Source organism: Panicum virgatum, chromosome 4N, assembly GCF_016808335.1.
Source record: "Panicum virgatum strain AP13 chromosome 4N, P.virgatum_v5, whole genome shotgun sequence".
Taxonomy (NCBI): domain Eukaryota; kingdom Viridiplantae; phylum Streptophyta; class Magnoliopsida; order Poales; family Poaceae; genus Panicum; species Panicum virgatum.
In genome coordinates this window covers 18,982,908-19,006,096 of record NC_053148.1, presented here as the reverse complement: position 1 = coordinate 19,006,096, position 23,189 = coordinate 18,982,908, and the positions used below count along the sequence as shown (strand labels likewise).

Genomic DNA, 23,189 nt, shown 5'->3' with positions numbered 1-23,189 from the left:
AGAATATCCGTTTATGCATTGGTTGCACCCTTGCCACAATAAAAAAACTTGTCAATGATCAATACATGCAGATTTTGCGAAAGGGTCTGCAGTGTAACCTAGTAGTTATAAGAGTCTCAGTAGCACTTTATATTCTGGATTTGACTCCCTGTGGGAATGACATTTCCGTCAAGAACGAGACGTGTGCGGTGATTTTGTTAATATCGAAGATTTGCCGGCTCAATCTTCGAAGATATTTATTGAGTAGGATTTGCGTTCGTGCATAGAGGTGAGTGTACGTGTGTTTATGAGTGTCTGAGTTAATTAAAAAATTACGTGTATATTCTTCGCATTATCAACTATGCTTCTATTTAAATAACTAAGGAAGACTATATTTATCTCAACAAGTTATAGTTACCATAAATATAGGAGGGACAGCGGCAGGCACCATGGCTTCCCCCAACTAAAAAAAAGTACCCCTTTTTCTTTGGAGATTTACTCCTTTTAAGGTGACTTAGATCTTGTATTTGCATAAGTCAGCAACGTGGACCGTTGGATCCGTCCAGGATCGATCTCTGTGTTTTATTTTGTTTTTGTTTTTGTTTTGTTTTATTTTTGTGTCTTGTTTTTGTGTCTAGTGTTACAATTGATTTATAGAAATGCAATATCTAAGTCACCTGATGAGTTTCTTTTATATGTGTCAGCCCGTGGTCTGCAAGCCGATAGGGGCAAGAAGGCCCAGCTGGGTGGCAAATTCCATTGATTGCTGCTACTGCCGGCCTACCGCGACGCTTTGTTTCAATCTGCAGTGTCCTCATGCATATTATGTCGAATATTTTGCTCATGTTGCTGCATCTAAGGAAGTACCAAAGGTTTCTAATTTTCTTTTATTATCTTAGTTTTGTTGTCAACACTTTTGTGTCTTACTAAGAGAATGATGACAAGGGAAAATCTTACTGATCTTGGTGAGCTTGAAATTGCAGTGGAGCTAACCAAATTGGAACTTAGGGCAGGTGAGACTAGGTGGAGCTTGCATTATGACTCTATTTGCAGCCTTTTAAGGTTGTGCAAGCCTACATACCTAGCACTCAAGGATATTGCTAATACAAAAGGTCAAGGGACTAAGGCTTTAGTTAGAGAGAAGGTTGCTGGTGGTGTTGCATTGATAAGATGTACAGGATGCACAATATTTACAGGTTTCCTATGTAGTCAACTAAACACAATAACAGCATTTTTAAAAAAAAAATGAAAAACAGAAACAGAAACATAATAATGACCCAGTGGAAGCAAAATTTCATCAATGATAAGATGTGAAGCAAAAGCCGGTTATTTTATTCACATTCATCCATCATAACTCCTTATGCCATCTAGAATAGAAAATTTGAGTGAAGCTTAAAACATACTCAGGCCTGTATGAGAACTCTGAACAAGCTAAATGGATGTTGCTAAGATTCATCAGCAAGAACGAATCGAATCAACCAAGAAATCACACAATTCGAGCAAAGGTTTTTTCCCCCCCAAAGTACAGGGCTCACGTATGGTGTTTTACAAGTTTATAAAAGTCACATGCTTGGCAGCTCACACGGTTTGCTGTCGAGGAAATAGCTGCATTCTCACATTGAGAATTGCCAAAAGGCTTTTCTTGATCACAGCAAACCTAAATGCTGCCTCTGGCCTTCATCACGTGCAAGCAGACAAAAGCATGGTTGTTCACCTTATGAAGCTCCACAGCACCTTCACATTTGAGGCAGCAAAGAACATACTGTCATAATAATGCAAGGAAAATAAACTAGATTATGGTCGCCAGTAAGAATCCTTAAACTTCAAAACTAATGCCTACTATTGTCAAAACCCGTAGACTTCAAAAGTTATCCTTTTATCAAAATCTACTATTTAGTCATATTCCACAACATATAATACTACAATGCTATACTATTACACTAATATATACCTATTTCTAAAGCGAGTAATGTTTCTACATAAATGTTTGGTTTGGTCTGTCTCGTGTCATTGACAGATGGGTCTTAGTCCATCCCGTATGTGAGTCGGATTAGCTTTTCGTTAATCGGAATTCTAATTGGAACCGGACAAATCAATATGAATCATAATATGAACCCATCAATTGAAATCTCAATTGGATCCCGGACAATCAATGCCTCACATGATCACAAAACGGCATGTACATGGAGTGAACGTATAAAGGTAGTAATATTATGTAAATCTATTATATTACCCGTAGCAACGCACGGGCACCATGTTAGCCATTCATATACATATAAAAGAACAACATATTGCAGGCATTACAGCACATGTGAACCGCAGAAATAGAAAATGTCATCAATCAAAGAGCGGCATGGCAGTTTAGTAATGGAACTAGTTCTTGAAGCAAACCTTTTATATCGTTTCTTAGAACCACATGGGCAGAGAGCATTCCTACTTATCTGACCACTCTTCGCCAGATTAGATCGGCCAACGTCCATTGGTGTAGAGCCCATTAGATTTTGAATCTACAAACAATGAAACAAAGGCATGGTTACAAATATCAAACGATCCAGCACAATGGAAAGAAAAGTAAACGAAAACGCAATCAAGGAGATCGAAATCTGGTGTTAATAGAAGAAAAAAGAGAATATTATATAATGGCATCCAACACTTTTCCCAACCCATATGGGTTACTCAGAGCTCTTTACAAAGCTCCTTAAATATAATCCAGAAAGTTGTTTACAATGAAGCAGACACGAAAAATAGCATGTGTGAATGGAGCAAGATCAGAAGTCAGATACATCAAGCATGACCACATAAAAACTGAAAAACAAAATAAGAAAAGGGTACTAGAAGCCAAATCAGTCTGCTGCTACCGAATTATGTTGCCACCTTTACATACCAATTAAGATGTTTAATGATGAAAAATTTCAAGCTAATATGGAAGAACAAGGGTACTACATTTCTTTTATAAATGTGTAACATCACAAATGTAAGCATCTAGGCCCTCTAGGTATGTTTCGGTGATTAATGACAATCATTATTGTGATTAATGAGTTTGTACAGCTTAATGAATTATTATCGCTCATTGGATCATGTGTTAAAGAGGTCCCTAAATTTCATTATTCAAAAAGGCAATCTCGGTATTCAACTCAAGTATATAACAAGACTAAGGATCTTTCTAGTCCTAAGTGTCGCAAGGTTGAGAAGGACACTTAGGTTAGTATAGGTTTTATAGTTTTGTAGAGGTCGCACTATTAAGAGGGGTTAAGGCCAAGTAACTTGAGCATGGACATGGTCAATCAAAAATGGATGCACACTATGGTCACTCAGGTTCTTAGAAGTTCAAATAAGTGGTTTTCAACTTATATCTCAAGAATATTTGGATTTCATTCAAGACTCAAATCAGAAAAGGCAAAATCAGAAAAAGTCTATACACCGGTTTAACCGACGACTCCAATTTTCTATACGTCGGTTAAACGCAGTTATCAGAGTCTGGACAAGTACATACACCGGTTAAACCGACAATATTTGAAATTAACGTCGGTGCAGTTGCCCAGAACGTTGGTTTTTCCAGGGATTTCTAGTTATACTCACCGGTTAAACCGACGATATTTGAAATTAAACGTCGGTGCAGTTGTCCAGAACGTTGATTTTTCCAGGGGTTATAAAAGGTTATACTCACCGGTTAAACCGACGATGGATTTGAGTTAGCGTCGATGCAGTTGTCCAGAGAGTTGGTTTTTCAGTTGATCAGTGGACAACTACACTCATCGGTTAAACCGATGCTACGTCGGTTAATTTGCCCGAGTTGTAACGGCTAGTTTTCCAAGTGGGCAGTTTACATTCATCGGTTAAACCGACGATGACATTTGGAGGACCGTCGGAGTAACCGGCGTTGCGTACTTTTCTGGCAGCTTTTCTCCAACGGCTCTATCCGCATGAGCTGCCTATATATACCCCTCCAATGGCTCATTTTGAAGTCTCATGACACCAGGCAACATTCATACACTCATACTATTGTTGAGAGCCACCTTGAGCTTCATATTCCACACATTTGATCATTCAATCATCCAAGAAGTAAGACTAAGGACTTGAGTAGAGAGAAGCTTGTGTGCATCCGTTCTTGGTGATCGGTTCTTGCTCAAGTGAAGGCCCTAGCTTGTTACTCTTGGTGATTGGCAACACCTAGGCGATCTTGGTGATTGAGGTGTTTCTTCCGGAGCTTGCCAAGGATTGTGGGAGCCCGAAGAAGTTTGTACGTTTCTTGAGCTCCACCACGCCGGGATGGTGAACGGAGACTCTTAGTGAGCACCCTTGTCTCGGTGACTTGGGAGGTGACAAGACTCTTAGTGAGTGTCACAACGTGGATTAAGGGTGTGTGCCAACACATCGACACCACGGGAAAAATCCGGTCGTCTCTTGCCCACTCTTTACTTTCAAGCACTTACTTTCATGCAATTATTCATGTGCTTGACCTTAGAGATCATAACTTAGCTCTACCTTGCTTAGTTTCATATCTTGTTATATCTTTTATAGCTTGTGTAGTTTGCTTAGTTATCCGGTTGGTGAATTGAGCCTTACTAGTATTACATAGGTTAAGGTTGCTTTATTTTGTTTTAGAAATTTGAAAAAGGCCCAATTCAACCCCCCTCTTGGTCCATCGATCCTTACAACAAATCATTTTTCGTATGATATAATTTCCTTTATCCAGCTAAATGTGCCTACAACTTTACATTACTCAAAATATGCACTCTACTAGTATATTTTGTTTTTTTTCCTCACATCACACTCTTGTATGTCTTTATTTGTTACCCTTGATTCTCTATGATGTCCATTTTGCCTCTTCAATGTATTGTAGAATTAGACTATAATTCAAATTGAACAAAGCTCCAATACCCCTCAAGAGTGTATTTTGCAGTCATCTCACACAAGCTTAATAATACACATAGTTCCATATCCCACACAAGCTTAATAACACACAAGGCTCCATATCCTTGCCTGTCTTCTTATAGTTACCTCATTAAATGTCTTTGGCAATGGCTTTCCTTCTTCCTTGAGCTTTGCCATCTTCTTCTGTGCCTCTTTCGCCCATGTATACTTGGCCAGTATGTGCTCCACATCAGCAATCGTGCAGTTGCAGTGTTTGGTCGAATTAATCTTGTAACTGTTTTGGAGTTTCTGAAAAAATTTCATCGCAGACCATCAATCAATCTCCAACCCAAATTCCAAGCCCTCTAACCCCCAAAAAGAAAAGAAAGAGAACTCAAATCAGGGTACCTCGCCAGTGGGGTCGATGGCGCCGAGGTAGCGCAGCACGGCAGAATGCTTCTCGAAGGCGTTGACGACGGTGGCCTCGCTGGCCCGCCCGGCGACGAAGTTCTTGAACGTCCCCACCTTCCTCGCCATCTCCATTGTGTCCGCGAACTATGTAAATCCGACCCAATCGGCGAAGTGGGTCAAGGCGGCGCTTCGTCATTAGCCTAGCAAGAATGGAGCCGAAGCAGAGCTCGGCGCATCGTCGACTTACTGATGAGGGTGAAGGAGTCTGCCTCGGAGGCCTCGGGCTTCTTGCCGGTGAAGGTGGACTTGATCTTGTCGAACCAGCCGATGGAGGCGAGGTGCGGGGTCGACGAGATGCCACGGTAGGGCGTGAGGAGGTGGAGCGCCCGGCGGGAGGCCATGGGTGCCGTCTCCGGTGAGCTGCCGGCGGCGAGGCGGGGGTTGTGCGGTTTCTTGCTGAGGTTTATTGCGGCGACGGCGAGGAGGAGAAAGCAAGGTGCGTAAGATGGGCTTTGAAGAAAACGTGAGCAGTGAAATGCGCACGTTTAGGCCTTTTGACGGCCCAAACGAGGCTCAAAATGTTTGATTAGTCCAAAACGAAAATTGGGTTCTCAAAGAAATTGAGTTTGCCTCCATTTGGAAAAAGTTCTTTTTTACCTCTCTCAATTTTAGGCCGATTATATTTTTGAACAATGAAACCATCCAGCCAGCCTCCTCATACTCATAAAACCGTTTATATAACCTCCATGAGCGGTTTGAGGCTAAGGTGGCAGCGGTTTTTCTCCTTTTTTATATATTTATTTTGATCGAATCTTTAAAAAATCATAGTAAATTATAAAATAATTATAAATAGAAAATCTAATTTCGTTGGACTCTATATGGGTAGATCTATAAAATTAATATATTATATAGTATACTTTAGTACAATTTTTTGTTGTAGTTTTAGATATATGTTTTTCTGTATTTAATTTATAACTACAGTTTCTATGGTCCAATTATGGTGAAATTTTTATAGTGCGCTAATCATTATAAAATTAAGCTATAGTAAAAAAAATTTATAATTATTGAATCATAGTTGACTAAGCTAAATTTATCTATATAAACCTAGATAAATCTATAGGTAAATCTAGATGAATCTATAGATAAAACTAGATAAATCAATAACTCGTCATATATGATGCAATAATCATAAAAATGATTAGCCCACCATTAAAATTTCACTATAATTGGTGGACGCAGACTGTAGCTATAAATTAATTACTCTCGCAAAAAAACTAAAAATTAATTACAGAAAAGTATATATCTAAAGTTACAACAAAATATTTGTACTAAAGTATTCCATATAATATATCCACTGTGTAGATCTACTTATGTGGAGTTTAACAAAATTGGATTTTCCATTCAATGATTTTTTTTTTGATTTATTGTGATTTTTCAAAAATCTAGTCAAAATAAAATAAAAGAAAAAGGAGAAAAACAGCTGCCACCTCAGCCTCAAACCTAGGCCTGGGCGTTCGGGCTACCCGAAAATTTCGAGTCGGGTTTTTTTGGATTTTTTAAATTTCAAGTTTTGAAAACTCTAACCCAAAATTTGCTCAAAATAAACAAAATCCGACATTTCGAATTCGGGTTAACCCGAACAACCCGAGATGCAGCTAAGAAGGCAGCGAGCAAGAAGCAACACAGATGCAAAGCAGAAAGCAGTAGATCCAACAGGATATAGCCAACACAGCAAGCAAGCACAAGATAAGATGCAAACAGCCGGGATAGCAAACAGCCTGCAGCTGCCCGAAACCTCTTCAGCCCCGTGTGTGGTGCCGCCCGCCGCTGCGCTGCTGTGGCTGCATGTCCTGTTGCCGCTCGCCGCTGGGCTTCGGTTGCCGCGGCCGCGTGTCTTGGTGCCACCCGCCGGCTACCGTGGCTGGGGCACGAAGGCCTTGGAGGCGACGCTGCCTGAGGCGCAGGGGCTGGGAGGCACCGCCGCCTGGCCTCTGGGTGCGAGGGATGGCGATTGTGATTTAGATTGGGAGAGGGAGACAGTAAAGAGGATAAGGTTAGGGTGGAGGTGCGTAGCCACTTGCCAGGTAGGGGTTGGACTGTGGTGGGCCAAATTTACTTCTGGAGCCTTTAAAACTTATTATTTTGGGTGGGCATTTCAGATTTTCGGGTATTTCGGTACCGGGATTTAATACCCGAATTACTCGTAATAATTTCAGGTACTGGAGTTTGCTACCCGAAGTAGTGATTGGTCTTTCTGGGTTTGGGTTTTTTGGGTACGGGTTCGGGTTTTTCGAGTACAGGTTTCGGGTAATATGCCCAGCCATACTCAAACCGCTCAGGGAGGTTATGTGAACGATTTTGTGAGACTGAGGAGGCTGGATGGACGGTTTCATTATCCAGGGAGGAAAAGCATATTCGGCCCAAAGTTGAGGGAGGTTAAAATGACTTTCTCCCCTCCATTTTTTACTGGTGCTTCATGGAGAGGTCCAGGGCGCGTTCTTGAGACACGGGATGTGGGCGTCGATCACCTCTAGCCTAGGGCGCAGCTAGCCATCGCCTTGAGCGGATGGTATGCAGAATCATCACCTCGAGCCAGCGGCTCACCAGTCCTCTCTTCTCCCTTACTCTTTCTTCTCCCACCTTCTTCCCGACCCTTCCACCATTCTCCGCTCGCTACCCAGCCCCACCCCTACCCCACCGGCGTGAGCAGGCTAGGGTTCCGCCTGAGCTCCATGCCGCTGCCGGCCGATGCGGAGCTTCGGCGGAACCCTAGCCCGTCCGCGCCGGCCGCCCTCCCACCCCTGCTGCTACCGTCTCCCACCGCCGCTGCCATCTCCGTCCATCGTGTCGCCACCGTCGACTCCTCCGTCCCGGCACTGGCCCAGACACCGTCTCCCACCGCCCGATCAGCGGCCCTCCAATCACCGGCCTTGACAGCCCCGTGCCCACCTCCTCCGCTAGGCCAGCCTACCGCCACCGGCCGTCCCGCTATGGCCGGTGGTGAGCAGCAGCTCCCCGGCAGCCCTGAAACCGGAACCTCAACTAGCACAACTATGAACGAGTAGCGAGTGGTGGCGTGACCATGAGGAAGGAGCGGTGGCGTCACCTCCAAACCCTAACCTAGCTGGCTCAAATGGTAATTGGGCTAGAATCATCTACAAATCACCTTCAGGCAATGGCATCCACTACTAGAAAAAGGCCCTTAGGCACCGGTTGAGAAGGGCCTTAGGTACCAGTTTTTCCAACCGGTACCCCGAAACCGAGACTAAAGGCTCTTGACTTTAACACCGGGTGAAATAATCAGTACCTAAGGCACTAATTTTTGTCAAAAATATGCATGCGGGTGGTGGCTAAGATTCGAACTTGGGACCTCTTGCATCACGTGTACCTTTTTTACCATCTCACATACACATCACTTGTGATGGGAAGAGAGATATTTTCCTTTTGAAGTAACCCTTGGATGAGCCTTAAGTACCGGTTAGTAATACCAACCGGTACCTAAAGCTTAAGGTACCGGTTGGCGCATCCATAGATTCTATCAACTCCAAAAGTACCGGTATGAAGATGAATCGGTACCTACATCTTCATGCCAGTACTTTTAGGGTGGACTTTTGGCTTGTTTTCTACTAGTGATCGTGCGTGGTGTATAGCTCCTGCGTCTAGCCTAACCACCTCCCTAGGCAGCCTCCCAAGCACCTCCTTGATATCCAGATCGAAGTACGGATCATAAAGGTCGTCGTTCCTCAGCCCTTCTGGATCGGATCATCGGATCACAAACGCAACAGACCATTCAGACCAGGGGAACTAGAGGAAAAGGACGAAATCGAGAAGGGAGCTTGGCAGAAGGGAGTTTGGCAGGATAGAGGCCAGAGCGGATCCGGGGCCACCGTATTTCCTGAGAAGCAAGGAGACTGTGCGTGTGGAGGCGCGTGAGCGGGTTCACAAGCTAGTTCGAAAGCGCGGACATCATCGACGTCATGGTGGGGACGCCTGGGAGCTCTCCTTCGTCCTACGCGGCGGTGGGCTGCGCTTCCCCTTCGCCCTAAACTATAACAATGCGTCACAGGCAAAGCACAAGAGCATAATACATTTTTGATGTGGTCAATGGCATATCGCGAAGGCACGTGAAAAATGAAGGTATTTAGAAAGATTATAGACTGTTGGTCAAGAGGTTGAGCAAAGCAATAATCCGACCTTTGTGCTGTGAAGTAGTATTGATTCTTATCAAAATCACCACTTCAACTTTCTGAACAAAACAATAACTTTGCTGCATTAGCCCCTAAACTATGCCATTTAGTTCATTTTAAACTATAATACAATTTGTCTTTTTTTTTGTTTCTTTACACACAAGTTAAATTTTAATTTCAAATTTTGCATAGTAATATTAGACTTCAAGGCATATTATAAAAATTGTTATAATTTTTTCATCCTTATTCTTCATATAATTTTAAAATCCAATAATTAATTTATTATTAAATATCTTGACCTATCAAAATAATGATAAAAAATTGTGATGTATTTTTTCTAACATGTGTTTCTATGCATCCAAGCACAAGCAAAATGCGTAACATATTTAACTATATTTATCCAAGATGTTATTAGTCAACATCCTCCATGCAGCAGCTGGATCATTTTCTCCTGCGAAAATGCTTGATGGAAGCTTCTCTGGTTTGATTTCAAAGGGAAACTAACCCGCTTTTATCTTTCAAAAGGAAACTAGGCAGCATCTATCCTTCAGCAGCATACTAGGCTGCTTTTCTGGTTATTGTGGAACTTCAGCTTAAACGGTTCCAAATCGTTTCCCACATATGGATGATACATACATTCAATCGGCATAGAAACACACACAAAAAGGACTAAGAGAGGCTGTTGCATAGACTGCAAAATTACCTAATCGAGTAGTGATATATACAGAGACCGCACTATTACCAGATTTACAAAATAACCCCAGTAGTCAATTCGAAATGTCATATGGACGCATTCCATTTTACCACTGAATTGTAACCTCATATCGTTTTCGTATAGGGCGAAAACAAACATAATACTGGTGCCAAATCAGTGGCAAAAAGGAAGAAGAATCTCCCCAAAACATGCTCCGATCCTATGCATAACCGTCCACGAAGCAGCAACAAAAAGTCCAGTGGAAAAGTGAAGATAGACGAGTATGTATGCACAGGCCTAGGCGGTTCGCCCCGCAGGCTGGAGGGCGAGCCTCTCCCTGGCGTCGACGATCGCCTCGTCGAGGTCGGTCCACAGGGCCTCCAGCCGCTGCCGCTCCTTCTTCACGTCGCCGGCGACGGCCCGTAGCCTCCTACGGACGGCGCCATTCCGGGGGCGTAGCACGCACCGTCTTCGTCGTCGTCGCCATCGGCCGGAGGAGGAACCGGCGGCGGGTCGTGCGCACCGACACCGGCAGCGGCCGCGCCCGGCGCCGCCCTCCGCGGAGCGCGGCGCCTGCTGCCGCGGGACGCCGCGGCGATCTGGCCCTGCAGCCGGCCGCGCTTCACGTCGATCCGCGCCAGCGTAGCGCGCACCTCCTCGCGCCAGCGCTCGAGGTCCTCGACCTCGACATCCGTGCCCGCGCCCGCGCCCGTCAGGAGCCCTGCGAGCGACGACCACCCTTTAGCACCGCCGTGCGGGGAGGGCGCCGCCGCCACTCCATTGTCGCCGTCGTGATCGCTTAATTTGTGTGCTGTGTGCCTGATTGGCAACTGCCAAGCGGAAGCAATCGAACTGGAACCGGGCCGGGTGCGCGCGCTGCGCGGTAGCGCAAGGGACGGCGACGATGATCGAGGAGGCGCCGGTGATAAATTGAAGGGAGGTGGAGCGGCGAGTGGGCGTGAAGGCCAACGGCGCGGCGGTTGCGCCCTGCGCGTGCGTGCACTCGGAACGCCAAAGGTTATGCGCCGCGCACGTTGCTAGTGAAACCGCGCGTACGTACTTGCTCGCATCACATCTCCTCCAGTGCTGGTTCGACTCGTGCAAACCAAGCTAGTCGAACAACGCTTCAATTCGATAGCTGCAGTGTTGACATCTCGGTTTGTGGGATCCATGTAGAATTAAAAAAAAAATCTCAATTGCCCACCTCCACTCGCACTGAGAAAAAAACGGTCAGTGCATGTCCATGTCTCGTTCCTCATTGTAGTATTTTATTGCCCTCGAATCGAATCGAGAACTATGGTCGATTTTCACTCTGACAACAAAACGTCGACTGTCACTATGTGCTTTATTCTGTTTGTATAGTCTACGGTTCAATTTTACCGCACACTGGAGCTGCTCTGAATAAAAGAAATCAAGAAGATCATCAGTCACCTCCTTGTGAGGCCCCGTGGCCGTCGGCGATCACCGGCGACGTGAGATCAAGCACATGACATCGGATTCGGCACGGGGAGGGCGACGACCCTGACCCCCAGTTCTCTGTCTCAGAGTTCAAAACGGAAATGATAACTGTCTTACACGACTCGACCGACTCAGCTTATAGTGCTGGCCTCAGACGGACACGCAGGTCCCACTCCACATGCTACGCACGCGTTACTCAGTACGTAATTGCGATACATAAAACAGAATACACCTTCTACGCCACCAACATCATGACATTTGGTCTTGATCATGTAGTAATCCTCCCAAGTAGCTGAGGCAGCAGGTACATTGGTCCACTTGATCAGCACCTGAGGAACAACACGATTACCCTTCTTAACGAGACGACGATCCAGAATGTCCTCCGGTTGGACCTCCTCGGCGTCCAATTGAACTTGGTGGGGCAGCTCCGAGAACACTGGAGTGTGATCTGGTACAAAGGCCTTCAACTGCGAAACATGAAAAGTTGGGTGAATCAACGATGAAGCTGGTAAATCGAGTTTGTAAGCAGTGGGACCGATTCGTTCCAACACTGTGTAGGGACCAAAGTACTTCATGGCAAGCTTTGGATATGGGCGATTGACCAGAGATGACTAAGCATACGGCTGCAGCTTCATGAGAACCTTATCCCCCACCTGGAACACCACTTCAGATCTGTGGCGATCAGCAGCCTGTTTCATACGGTTTTGCGCACGATGAAGTTGTTCTTTCAGGATGTCCAAATGAGTAGCTCTGTCTTGCATGAATTTGGACACTAATGGCTGGGTGAAAGAAGACATGGAAGGAGAGACCCCCAAATCAGGATCATAGCCATACAAAGCTTTGAATGGAGAACAACCAATAGCTGTGAGGAAGTTAGTATTGCACCAAAACTCGGCTTGAGCAAGCCAGGCATGCCATTTCTTGGGAGCATCACTGACTGCACACCTTAAGTACATCTCCCAATACTGGTTAACGCCGTCGGTCTGGGGATGGTAAGTAGTGCTGAAAAACAGTTGTATTCCCACCAATTTGAACAATTCTGTCCACACCGAACTGGTGAAAATCTTATCCCTATCAAAAACCATTGTATTTGGAAGACCATGCAACTTAACCACACCATCAAAGAGCACCCGGGCTACAGAGAGAGAGAGAGCAGAGAAAGGATGTTTTAGAGGAAAGAAATGGGCATCTTGGTTAGACGATCCACCACAACCAGGACAACCGAAAACCCATCAGACTTAGGCAAACCTTCGATGAAGTCCAAAGAAATGTCCTGTCATACCCCTTGTGGAATGGGAAGGGGTTGGAGCAGCCCTGCTGGTCTGGTATTCAGGTGTTTTGCTTGTTGACAGACTGAACACTGTTGGATAAAAGTTTCCACATGGTGATTGAGCCCCTTCCAATAGAACATCCTCTTCACTCGTTGATATGTAGCACGTTGGCCAGAATGGCCCCCAACTTCACTAGAATGGAGAGTAGTAATAATCTTTGTCTGCAACCCTGAATTATCACCACCCCAGATCCTGTCTTTGAATTGGATGATACCTTGGTGCAGCGAGTATCCTTGCTCATTAGGACTATGGACAGTCAGTCGAGCCAATAAATTATGTGCTTGACTATCAGTAGTATAGGAATTGGCCACCTCTTGCACCCGAACTGCTTGAATGACAACTAGATGGCCTACTCTGGACAGAGCATCTGCAGCTATATTATCTCTGCCCTTGTTGTAAACCACTTTGAATTGCAAACCCATCAATCTAGTAGCCTTTCTTTGAAGCTCTGAATGCAAATTCTGTTCCATCAAAAAAGACAAGCTCTTGTGGTCAGTCTTGATAACAAATTCATTCCTTTGCATATATGGCCTCCACTTGTCCACAACTATAATGAGGGCTAAGAACTCTTTTTCATAAATAGAGAGATGTTTATGAGCTTCTCCGAGAGCTTTACTCAGAAAAGTTGTAGGCTGTCCTTGCTGTATAAGAACAGCACCAATGCCCACATTTGAAGCATCAGTTGCAACTTCAAATACTTCCTGAAAATTAGGCAAAGCCAGGACTGGTGTGGAAGACATAGCATGCTTCAGAGTATCAAAAGCTTGCTGAGCAGCTGAGGACCATACAAACTGATTTTTTTGAAGTAACCTGGTTAATGGCTTAGCAATTAATCCATAGTGCTTCACAAACCTCCTATAATATCCAGTGAGTCCCAGAAAACCTCTAACCTCAGTCAGAGAAGTTGGAGTGGGCCACTGGATCATGGCCTCAGTCTTACTAGGATCAGTTGAAACTCCTTGTGAAATGATATGGCCCAAGTACTCAATCTGATGTTGGGCAAAAGAACATTTGCTGAGTTTCATGTAGAGCTGATGCTCCCATAGTTTGGCCAATACTTGCTATAAGTGACTGACATGAGTCTAAAAGGAAGAACTGTAAATCAAATATGTCATCCAAAAAGACCATCACAAATTTCCTCAGAAATGGGGCCAGGACATCATTTATGATGCATTGAAAGGTGGCAGGGGCATTGGTCAACCCAAATGGCATGACCTTGAAGTGATACAGCTCTTAATGTGTTTTGAAAGCAGTCTTGTATTCATCCTCAGGTTTCATTCTTACTTGATGATAACCAGATTTCATGTCCAACTTTGTAAAATATTTGCTGCCAGCCAATTCCTCCAAGATCTCTTCAATGATAGGCATAGGAAATCTGTTCTTGATGGTCAAGGCATTTAGCCTCCTAAAATCCACACAGAATTGCTAGATACCATCCTTTTTCTGAATAAGCAAGACTGGAGAAGGAAAAGGACTGGTACTTGGAACAATGAGTCCACTGGCCAACATCTCTTGAACCTGTCTTTCAATTTCATCCTTGTGCTGGGGTGAATACATGTATGGTTTGGAGTTTACTGGCACAACCCCAGGGATCAGAGGTATAGTATGATCATAAGTCCTGGAAGGAGGGAGTGTTTTGGGGTCTGAAAAGACATCCCTGTAGGTGTCCAATAAGTTATGAATTTCAGGTCTTCTGGAAGAAAGCTAATCCTCTTTGTCCTTGGAAATTAGCACACAAGCCTTCCTTTGTACCATTTAAGAAACTATGATGCAAAAAGAGACTGGACACCCTAAGTAGATGGAGTGATCCCTTGAAGTTGAACCAACTGCCCATGATGCAGAAATTCTAAAGTTTTGTTATGCTAATGGCAAGTCATGGGACTGTGGATGGCCAGCAATCATAGCCAAGTATAGCATCAAAGGCCCCCAAATTCAAAACCCTCATATCAGTCTGAATAGTGTGTCCATCACACACCATGTCAACTGTGGTACATATGAATCTGAAATCATAACCTCTCCATTTGCTACTCTAACTTACTTGGGCACTGTGGGAACAGGTATAATGCCTACTCAGTTTAAAAAATCAGCACTCACAAAACTGTGACTACTACCACTATCAACCAATGTTAACATCACCTGATTCTTGACCAAGGCTCTCACCTTTAAAGTTTCACCAGAGTCAGTGCCTGAAATGGCATTGAGAGATATCTGACCAAAATCATCTAAAATAGAGTCTTCCATGGCTAACTGAGTTAGAATCTCCTCTGATAAGGGCATGTCCAAATCATTCACCACCAATGCATTAGCCTGAGCTTTAGCTTTCTTAGTGCATACTGTAGCATGAGTTGGATTGTAAGGCTCCCCACACTGAAAACACAAGTTATTGGCCTTTCGCGAAGGGGTTCACAGCGTAGTGGCAAAGGCCACTGGTTGGAGTGCTCCCATCCAGGGTTCAAATTCTGGGTGCCGCACCTTTATGCTCTAAGGGCTTCCCTTAGAGTTTTCCTATCAAAAAGTTATTGGCCTTTCGGTAATTCATCACTTGCCGCTCCTTCCACAAAGAAGAGCCTGAAACTGAAGATTTAGCATCCCCTTTGGACTGAAAACCAAAGCTCTTGCCAAAACCCTGCGGCTTGCCGGACTTTAGTTTACCCTTGTCAATGAGGTGCTGCTGAATCCGGGCCAACATAATGGCTCGCTGCATGGTGTCATGAACTTTTGAAAGCACAACCGCACTGATCTCAGGCAATAATCCTTTGATAAACTGAGTGACAAAAAATATTTCGCCAAGATGACATTATGCATGGGTCAGCTGATATTGTAAATCTCAAAAGCAGAGATATACTTACTCATCAACTGTTGCAGTTTGGTGTAAGTCAAACATAGTACTCAAAGCATCCCGATAATCCATGGCCCCAAATTTCTGCTCAATAGCCTCTATAAAAACACTCCAGGAATCCAATCCATGCTCCTGCTTATATACTTGGACCCACTTAGCAGCGTTATCATCCATGTGTAAAGCAGCAGCAGTAGTCCAAAATGTTTCAGGGATGTTGCACAAAGTAAAGTAATCTACACATTTATCCTTCCAAATTGTAGGATTCGATCCATCAAAGCGTGGAAATGACAATTTCGGTAACACAACTCTAATTGGCCCCTCCCCATCATAAGAACGCCTAGCAAATCCAGCCGCATTGTTGTGCGAAGGAAAATGAGAAGTACCTACCACAGAATGTCGAGGGCGAGGAGAAACTAGTTGAAAAGGAGGGCTGCTTGGGTGCTGACGATTCAGAGTCAAGTTGGCCACCGCTTGCCCAGTAGCTTCAATCTGTTGGCTCAGCGTACGTTGATCTAGCAACAATTGTTCCACGATTTTAGTGTTGATATCGGACTGAGCGGCCATCTGTTGGTGATGGGAAGAGATAGTCCCGACTTGAGCACACAAGAGATCCAAATTTTCCATGAGATGCTCGTAACGCGCATCCTCTTGCGCTGCGTGCTCATCCATCTTAGAGAGCACAAACTGAGTCTAAACAGAGGGCTTATGGGGCGCCGTGGTGAACACACCGGAAGCAGAGTAAGCACGGCTCAACATGGGATTACCTCGAGAGGTGCGAGCCGCGTCACCAAGCCGATGGAATTCAGTGATCACGCTTTGAGACCCACGAACTATGACGAATTGCTCGCCGTTGCGCCTGTAGCAGAGACCCAGAATTGGAAGATTCCGCAACGATAGAGCACGATCCCCAAACTAGGACCTAAGCGGCGCGGCGAAAATATAGGGGCGACAGCGCTGGAGTGCTAATTGTCGAGTGGCAATGGCCACCGCCGACTGGGAGTCGGTGGGCGGGGCTGGGACGCCGAGATCGGAAGGATGATCGGCGGAGCGGGTAGAGATCGCCGGGAAAGAAAATCTGACCGGAGCAGGGATGAAGACAAGGAAATGAACAGCGCCGCGCCGCCGATAACTAAATCTGATACCACTTGTGAGGCCCCGTGGCTGTCAGCGATCACCGGCGACGTGAGATCAAGCACAAGACATCAGATTCAGCAAGGGGAGGGCGACGACCCTGACCCCCAGTTCTCTGTCTCAGAGTTCAAAACAGAAATGATACCTGTCTTACACGACTCGACTGACTCAGCTTATAGCACTAGCCTCAGATAGACACGCAGGTCCCACTCCACACGCTACGCACGCGTTACTCAGTACGTAATTGCGATACATAAAATAGAATACACCTTCTACACCACCAACATCCTGACATTCCTGACATGCATCTTTCCCAAGCACAAACTGAAAGACGAAGCATCGGGCTACAATCCCACTCGCAACAGCATAACTTACCCAAACCTTTGCTGACCATTTGTCACGAAAATAACTACTTTTAATTTTCTTGAATCAGCTAACAATAAGTCGCGAGATTATCTTATACAAACCTCTTATCATGGACACTGGTGTTTGCTGACATGTGGTGCTCTCTTCAATTGACTTCTCATGTGGTCAAAACAAAAGAAAAGGACTTCTCATGTTCGTTCCCCTTGAACTGGCTACTCCTTGGTTCCGAATTGTAGGTCGTTTCGGCAAATTAAGATCCATAGTTTTTGCTATGAATCTAGATAAATATTATATCTAGACTAGATACATAGTAAAATTCATGTATCTAGATTTGTCGAAATGATCTAATTTGGAACAGATGTCCACACGATTGCGGCGCTGCAAGATTTGAGAATGTAACTATGTAATCACTTACAGTTATGCTGTGCAAAATTTAAAACTAATAAAACTAATATGAGTTGGAGTCAAGCATACCTCACCTTGTAAGGTTGTTCGAAAGAAAGAGTAAACGTTGTTGGCTTGATTCTTACCGTCAGGGGCGAAGCTGTAGTGTGATTAGCGGGTCTAATGCACCCCCTAAAAAAAAGGAAAAACAGTGATTATATCCATATCTTCACGATATTTGCTCCCCCCATAAATCAATTCTATATGCATGTACAAGGCAAGCACACCTCCTCCAATTTGCTCTAGCTTCGCCACTGCTTACTGTATCACATTTGCTGGACTTTAGAGGGGGTAGGTGCTGGAGACCTATATATATGGCAATTTTGGCAACTAATGAGAACAATATTAATCCTTGGTTTGAGGTTACAATCCATATTGTGACAAAGTTAGTACAAGAACCAGTTTGTGACAGAAGGAAGACCCGTCACTCCTGATTGTTAACTACTCCCTCCATCCAATTTTGATACATATATTTTCATATAGCACAATGACCAAAGGTATCAAGTGTGCTTATTAATCTAATAAATACAACACTGACTTTTTATTGGTCCTTCAATATTTTAACTGGAAACTCCTCGTTACTAGTGCTATTTATTGCCACAGCCTATGCCAATAATAAATATAGCTATCATTTATGGACATTTGAGTTTTTGAAATATATCTGCCAAAACTGGATGGAGGGAGTATGCATGAATTGAGGCCGGGCATCACTTCTGGTTCATTATCCGGGAGCGAGGAGGGGTGGGGGGGGGGGGGGGGGGTTGGAGTTAGTGATCCCCGGTTCCCAATAATGGTAGGAGTCAGATTGATCTTAGTGTAGTAGTGATGCATGGTTGGACGAGCTTGCGTAGAGCCAGGTGGTTGATAGTTCAAATCGTGGAAAAAGAATCACATTCCGGAACTGGGTATTTACCTTGCCCAAGCGCTATCCTGAGATCGGACTCAAAAGGTAGTAAGACATCCGGGATGCCACTCTTTAATACCATCCATCCCTCAGGGATGCTTCTCTCTCCATCCCTCCGGGATGCCCCGACCGAAGGGGAAGCAGCTTCAGAACTGGATCCCTCCGGACCGATAGTGGAGGGGAGCCTAGAAAAATTTAATGTTGTGTAATAGCACCTAGCACCTGTAGTTGCGTGGCTAAGTGAAATCACATGGTCTTGTTAGGATTTTTTTTGCTTCAACCTGACAAAGATTTGCACGGTGCAAGGAATGTATGTTTGGTTCTCTTGGTGTTTCGGGAGAAAAAGGGCATGGATTCCTTGTGTGGAAGTTGATGTAACAGCTTAACCCCTTGATGCGCGGTTAAATTAAGCGCGGTCTTCGCACGTTGCAGGATTGTTTTGTATCCATACCACCATCTCCAAAATGGATGTATGGTAGCTCAGTTACCTTTGATAATATAGAAAAAGGATAGAACTTAGGCAGACTGTTCCCAGCCTGATATATTTCTCACTGATCATGTGTGTCAAGTGGTTTATTTTCTTCTCCATAGGCATATCCATAAATTCTTTTGCCTTCATGTGTGTATATATTCTTATTATCACATTTGAGCCTGGCTTCTCTCATAGGGAGTTGAACAACTCTACTAAGGACTACGGTATCAAGGAACTATTTATTAAATAAATGTTATTGTTGCTATTTCATTGTATTAAATCATTATAAAGGGTTTTTGGATCATCATTGCTGTTGAATTGTGATCCAAATTCATTTATACACGTATAAAGTCTGACTTCGGAAGGAGCGAAGCCGAGGCCCGTCGCCGGATGCTTGGGCCGGAGTGCGGGGGGCTTGCTCCCGCGGTATAAATCTTACGACCCATTAGGGTTTCACCTTTATACATACTTCTTGTAAGCCGCCGTTCGGGATGAAAAAATCATTGTAAATCTCTAGCGTTTTAATTGTAACTGCACTCGATATAGTGAAGATTTGCCGGCTGGCGCCCGTGGTTTTTCCCTTCTATCTCGGGCCAATTTTCCATGTTAATCTCGTGTCCTCTGTGATTGGTTTGTTCTTCATCGTTTATTTGTCATCCGTTTGTAACAATTGCATGATCACATGTTGCTTTTGAATCATTACATGGTAATTTTTCCTCTCGGGACTCCCTTTACAGCTCAGCACTCCCGGCCTACGCTCACCCTTTTGGTCATCATCTTTGGCGTCGGCCTTCGGCGGCCCCTCAATTCGCTATCGTATTCTTTTCGAATGGGTATCAGAGTTTAGGCTCTCTTTGATAGGTTTAACACCCTAAACAATGGTCTATGGATACTCGAAGGCTTGCAAGGCAAGTTACCTTGAGGCTCTTTCTCCAAACTCCAAAGGCTTGGGAGGTCACCTCTCATTCAAAGGGTAGAGTTCCTCCAAAGTCTCATGTGAACCAGAATGCTAGAGATAGAAATGCTATTTTTGAGGCGATTATTGAGGACATGTTTGCTAGAGTTTGTATCAAAGCTAATGTGTTTTATATATGGGATGAGCTTGAGAAAATTCAAGTTGGTTCTAAGAAGCTTATCAAGTTCTCAAGAAAAAAGCTCAATGAGTTCAAGATGCTTCCAAATGAATAAGTTGAGCAAATGTATACTCCTTTAAATAGGCCTATTGAGAACACCAATGTTCTTGAAATTTCTTCATTGTCTAATAGTGATATTATCCATAAGATTTCACACTTTTCTGGAAGCCCAAGCACAACATTGTGACATCATTTCTCTATAAAGAGAATCTTAAGGAGCTCATTGCAGTTGATGTTGTTGGCAAGATTCGATCACATGAGATATTTCTCTTGAGAAAGTTTGAACCTCCACAAAGTGAACACAACCCCTCCATCAAGCTCAAGCAATGATGACCCTGTTCTGCTCCAGCAGCCTCCAGTCAGCCAGCAGTGTTTTCCTCTCACACCACTCCAGTAGCAGCCTCCAACCACCAGCCAGTCAAAAGTGTTTTTCTCTCACACCACTCCAGCAGCAGCCTCCAGCACCAGCACAGCGAACAAGGCCAATGAAGCTAGTGGCAACTCAAGTGACAAAGATGAAGAGAGAGAGAGAGAGAGAGATATAAATATAGAGACATAGAGCTTGCTGCAGTAGATTCACACCCTTTGTTGAAATGGGTGATATTTTTGCCCACCTCTGAAAAAATTAAGGCGTTGTTACAAATCGTTTTTATAATAGTGCCTGGCTAAGCGTAATCAAGATACGTGTAGATTATTGAGTGAATTTGATAAGCAAGATCAGTAAATTATATATTTGTTCTTCCGCTTGTAATGCCTGAAAATGATATCTGTTCTCCTGCTTGTACAGCTGCTGCGCATGCACACAGTTTGGGGTCAAGAAGGAATCACATCAGTTCCGGCAGGCCAAGGAAGCATAGTCGTAGCCAAACTCAAAAACTCATTTTTTGGCGTGCGTCATTTTCTCTCCCCGATCAGCTGCCGACACCCTCGCCGCTCTCGCTCTCTGGGACAGCGCTCTCAGCCGCAGGTGCTCACGAAGGCGGAGCCAGTCGTGCGCGGCGTCCAGCAGGACTCCGGCGAGGCACCACAGGAGCTGGTGGCTGACGGCGGGTGTGCAGAGCGGGCCGTGCCCGATCCAGCGCACCGCCGCGCGGGCGTAGGCGTCCGGCGTGGGGACGAGCGGCGAGAGCCAGCTGTCCAGCATCGCGCTCGGCACCAGCCTGGTCGCCACGAAGAACGGGGCCTGCAGTAATCATTGGAATTATTGAATGCGAGCAACAATAACCCATGTGAAGTTCAGAAGTTGCTTTGGTCTTGCAGTGAAGTTGAAGTTCGGCAGGTGACTGCGCCAATCAGGAACTGTTCTTGCTGAAATTTGAATGCCAAAAATTGCAGGGGTGCTTTACCTGGCACTGCACATCAATCCCTTTGCTTCTATACTCAACGTAAAGGCTCCTCGAGAACATAGAAACGTACCTGCTTACGGTGAACAGACCGTCAATGAGACGAGAGGATAAATTTAAATTTAAAAATCCAGTAATCACTGCTCTATGAATCGCAATCAAAGATACAGTACAGTGGGCCATTTAAATTTGGATGTCTTCTACATTGCAACCCAGTGCAATCTATCAGGGATAGATCCAACCAATCGTGGCATGGCATGCATACCGTTTAGTGGCGGCGTAGATGGTGTTTAGTGGGAAGGAGGGGATGGCCTCCGAGGACGCCGAGCCCATGTTCAGTACGGCGCCCCGGCCGCGCTCCACCATCCCCGGCAGGACGGCGGCCGTGACCTCCGTCAGCGCCCACAGGTTCACCCGTACCATCCTCACCCACGCCTCCACGTCGGCTTCGTGCAGGTACGCCATCGCCGGCCTTGCCACCCCGGCATTGTTCACCAGCACGCCGACGTCCAGGCCCTCGATCGCCGCCTGGAGCCGCCGCATCGACTCGTCGCCTGCTGTACAAGTCGATCAGAGATTAGCGAGAGTAGATCGCCGACGCACATGGACAAGCAAAGCTAGGTAGAGGATGATGTGTCTGTGGTGTGGACACCTTGAGGGGTGCCGACGAGCGAGAGGTCGAACACCACGGTCCGGGTGTTCACGCCGTGGCGAGACGTGATCACGTCGGAGGTCTCCTGGAGGTTGGCGGCGTCGAGGTCGAGGAGGACGAGGTTGAGGCCGCGGCGCGCGAGCTCCAGCGCCACGGACCGGCCGATGCCGGACGTCGGGCCGGTGACAACGGCCTGACAACGGCCCACGCGCCGTACCGCCGGCGCAGGTCCTTTGGCCGGCTGAGGCAGAGCGCGAGGTAGGCGAGGAGGCGGAACGAGAACGCCGCGGCGGAGACGGCGCCGATGAAAACCAGCAGGAAGAAGAACCACGCCGCCGGTGCCGGTCCTGCCATCCTCAGCAGATGTCTTCTCCTTCGTCGATCCCCTTGTTCTCGAAACTGCTAATAAGCTTCTGGTTTCTGAAACCCGACGATATGAGAACTTCCTGCTGGCTGGCAAGTATATGCATCTACACCTACACCTACACCTTGATTATCTGAAAGATGGAGACCTATTGCTACAGCTTGCACGACTGCAGCACATGCAAGGTGTGCAGTGTGTAAATGTATGATTTGCCCGGCCGGGCTGCTGCCACCAACCAGCTGCACAAAATTAAAGTTGGGACACAGTGACGAACTGACGATGACGCAGACATGCATAGGGAGTGTTTGGGTGTACAGATACGGGCCGTTTAGTTGCAAATGAAAAAAATTTGGATGTCACGTCAATAATTTGATCAGATGTCGGGAGGTCTTTTTGGACACTAATTAAAAAACTAATTTCAGAACTCACTTGGAAACCACGAGACGAATCTTTTGAGGCCTTTGACCGCATCGTTAGCACATATGGGTTACTGCAGCACTTATGACTAATCATGCACTAATTAGGCTTAAAAGATTCGTCTCGTCGTGTACATCCAAACTGTGTAATTAGTTTTGTTATTTAATTACATTTAGTGCTTCATACATGTGTTTAAAGAGGAGGTGAAAA

At 45.3% G+C, this 23,189-nt stretch overlaps 1 protein-coding gene and 1 pseudogene across 1 annotated transcript; both read right to left on the bottom strand.

The window, feature by feature from the left end:
* Positions 1–1,283: 1,283 nt before the first annotated feature.
* LOC120671489 lies at positions 1,284–6,102 on the bottom strand. Its single transcript, XM_039951831.1, has 5 exons — positions 5,472–6,102; positions 5,242–5,388; positions 4,981–5,142; positions 2,371–2,486; positions 1,284–1,713 (listed from the first exon to the last, which is right to left on the bottom strand). The coding sequence occupies exons 1-5, from the start codon at positions 5,643–5,645 to the stop codon at positions 1,695–1,697; spliced, it is 618 nt and encodes a 205-aa protein (XP_039807765.1). The 5' UTR covers positions 5,646–6,102; the 3' UTR covers positions 1,284–1,694.
* Positions 6,103–20,941: 14,839 nt separating this feature from the next.
* On the bottom strand, positions 20,942–22,729 carry LOC120670539 (annotated as a pseudogene).
* Between the last annotated feature and the right edge of the window lie 460 nt (positions 22,730–23,189).

What these genes read in the sequence shown, in the direction of transcription:
- LOC120671489 (XM_039951831.1), bottom strand. Translation starts at nt 5,645, where the DNA reads ATGGCCTCCCGCCGGGCGCTCCACCTCCTCACGCCCTACCGTGGCATC. An exon ending in GTAAGTCGACGATGCGCCGA is followed by an intron (nt 5,389 to 5,471) that starts GCTCTGCTTCGG and finishes GGATTTACATAG; the next exon opens with TTCGCGGACACAATGGAGAT. An exon ending in TGCCAAAGACATTTAATGAG is followed by an intron (nt 2,487 to 4,980) that starts GTAACTATAAGA and finishes CATTGTTTGTAG; the next exon opens with ATTCAAAATCTAATGGGCTC.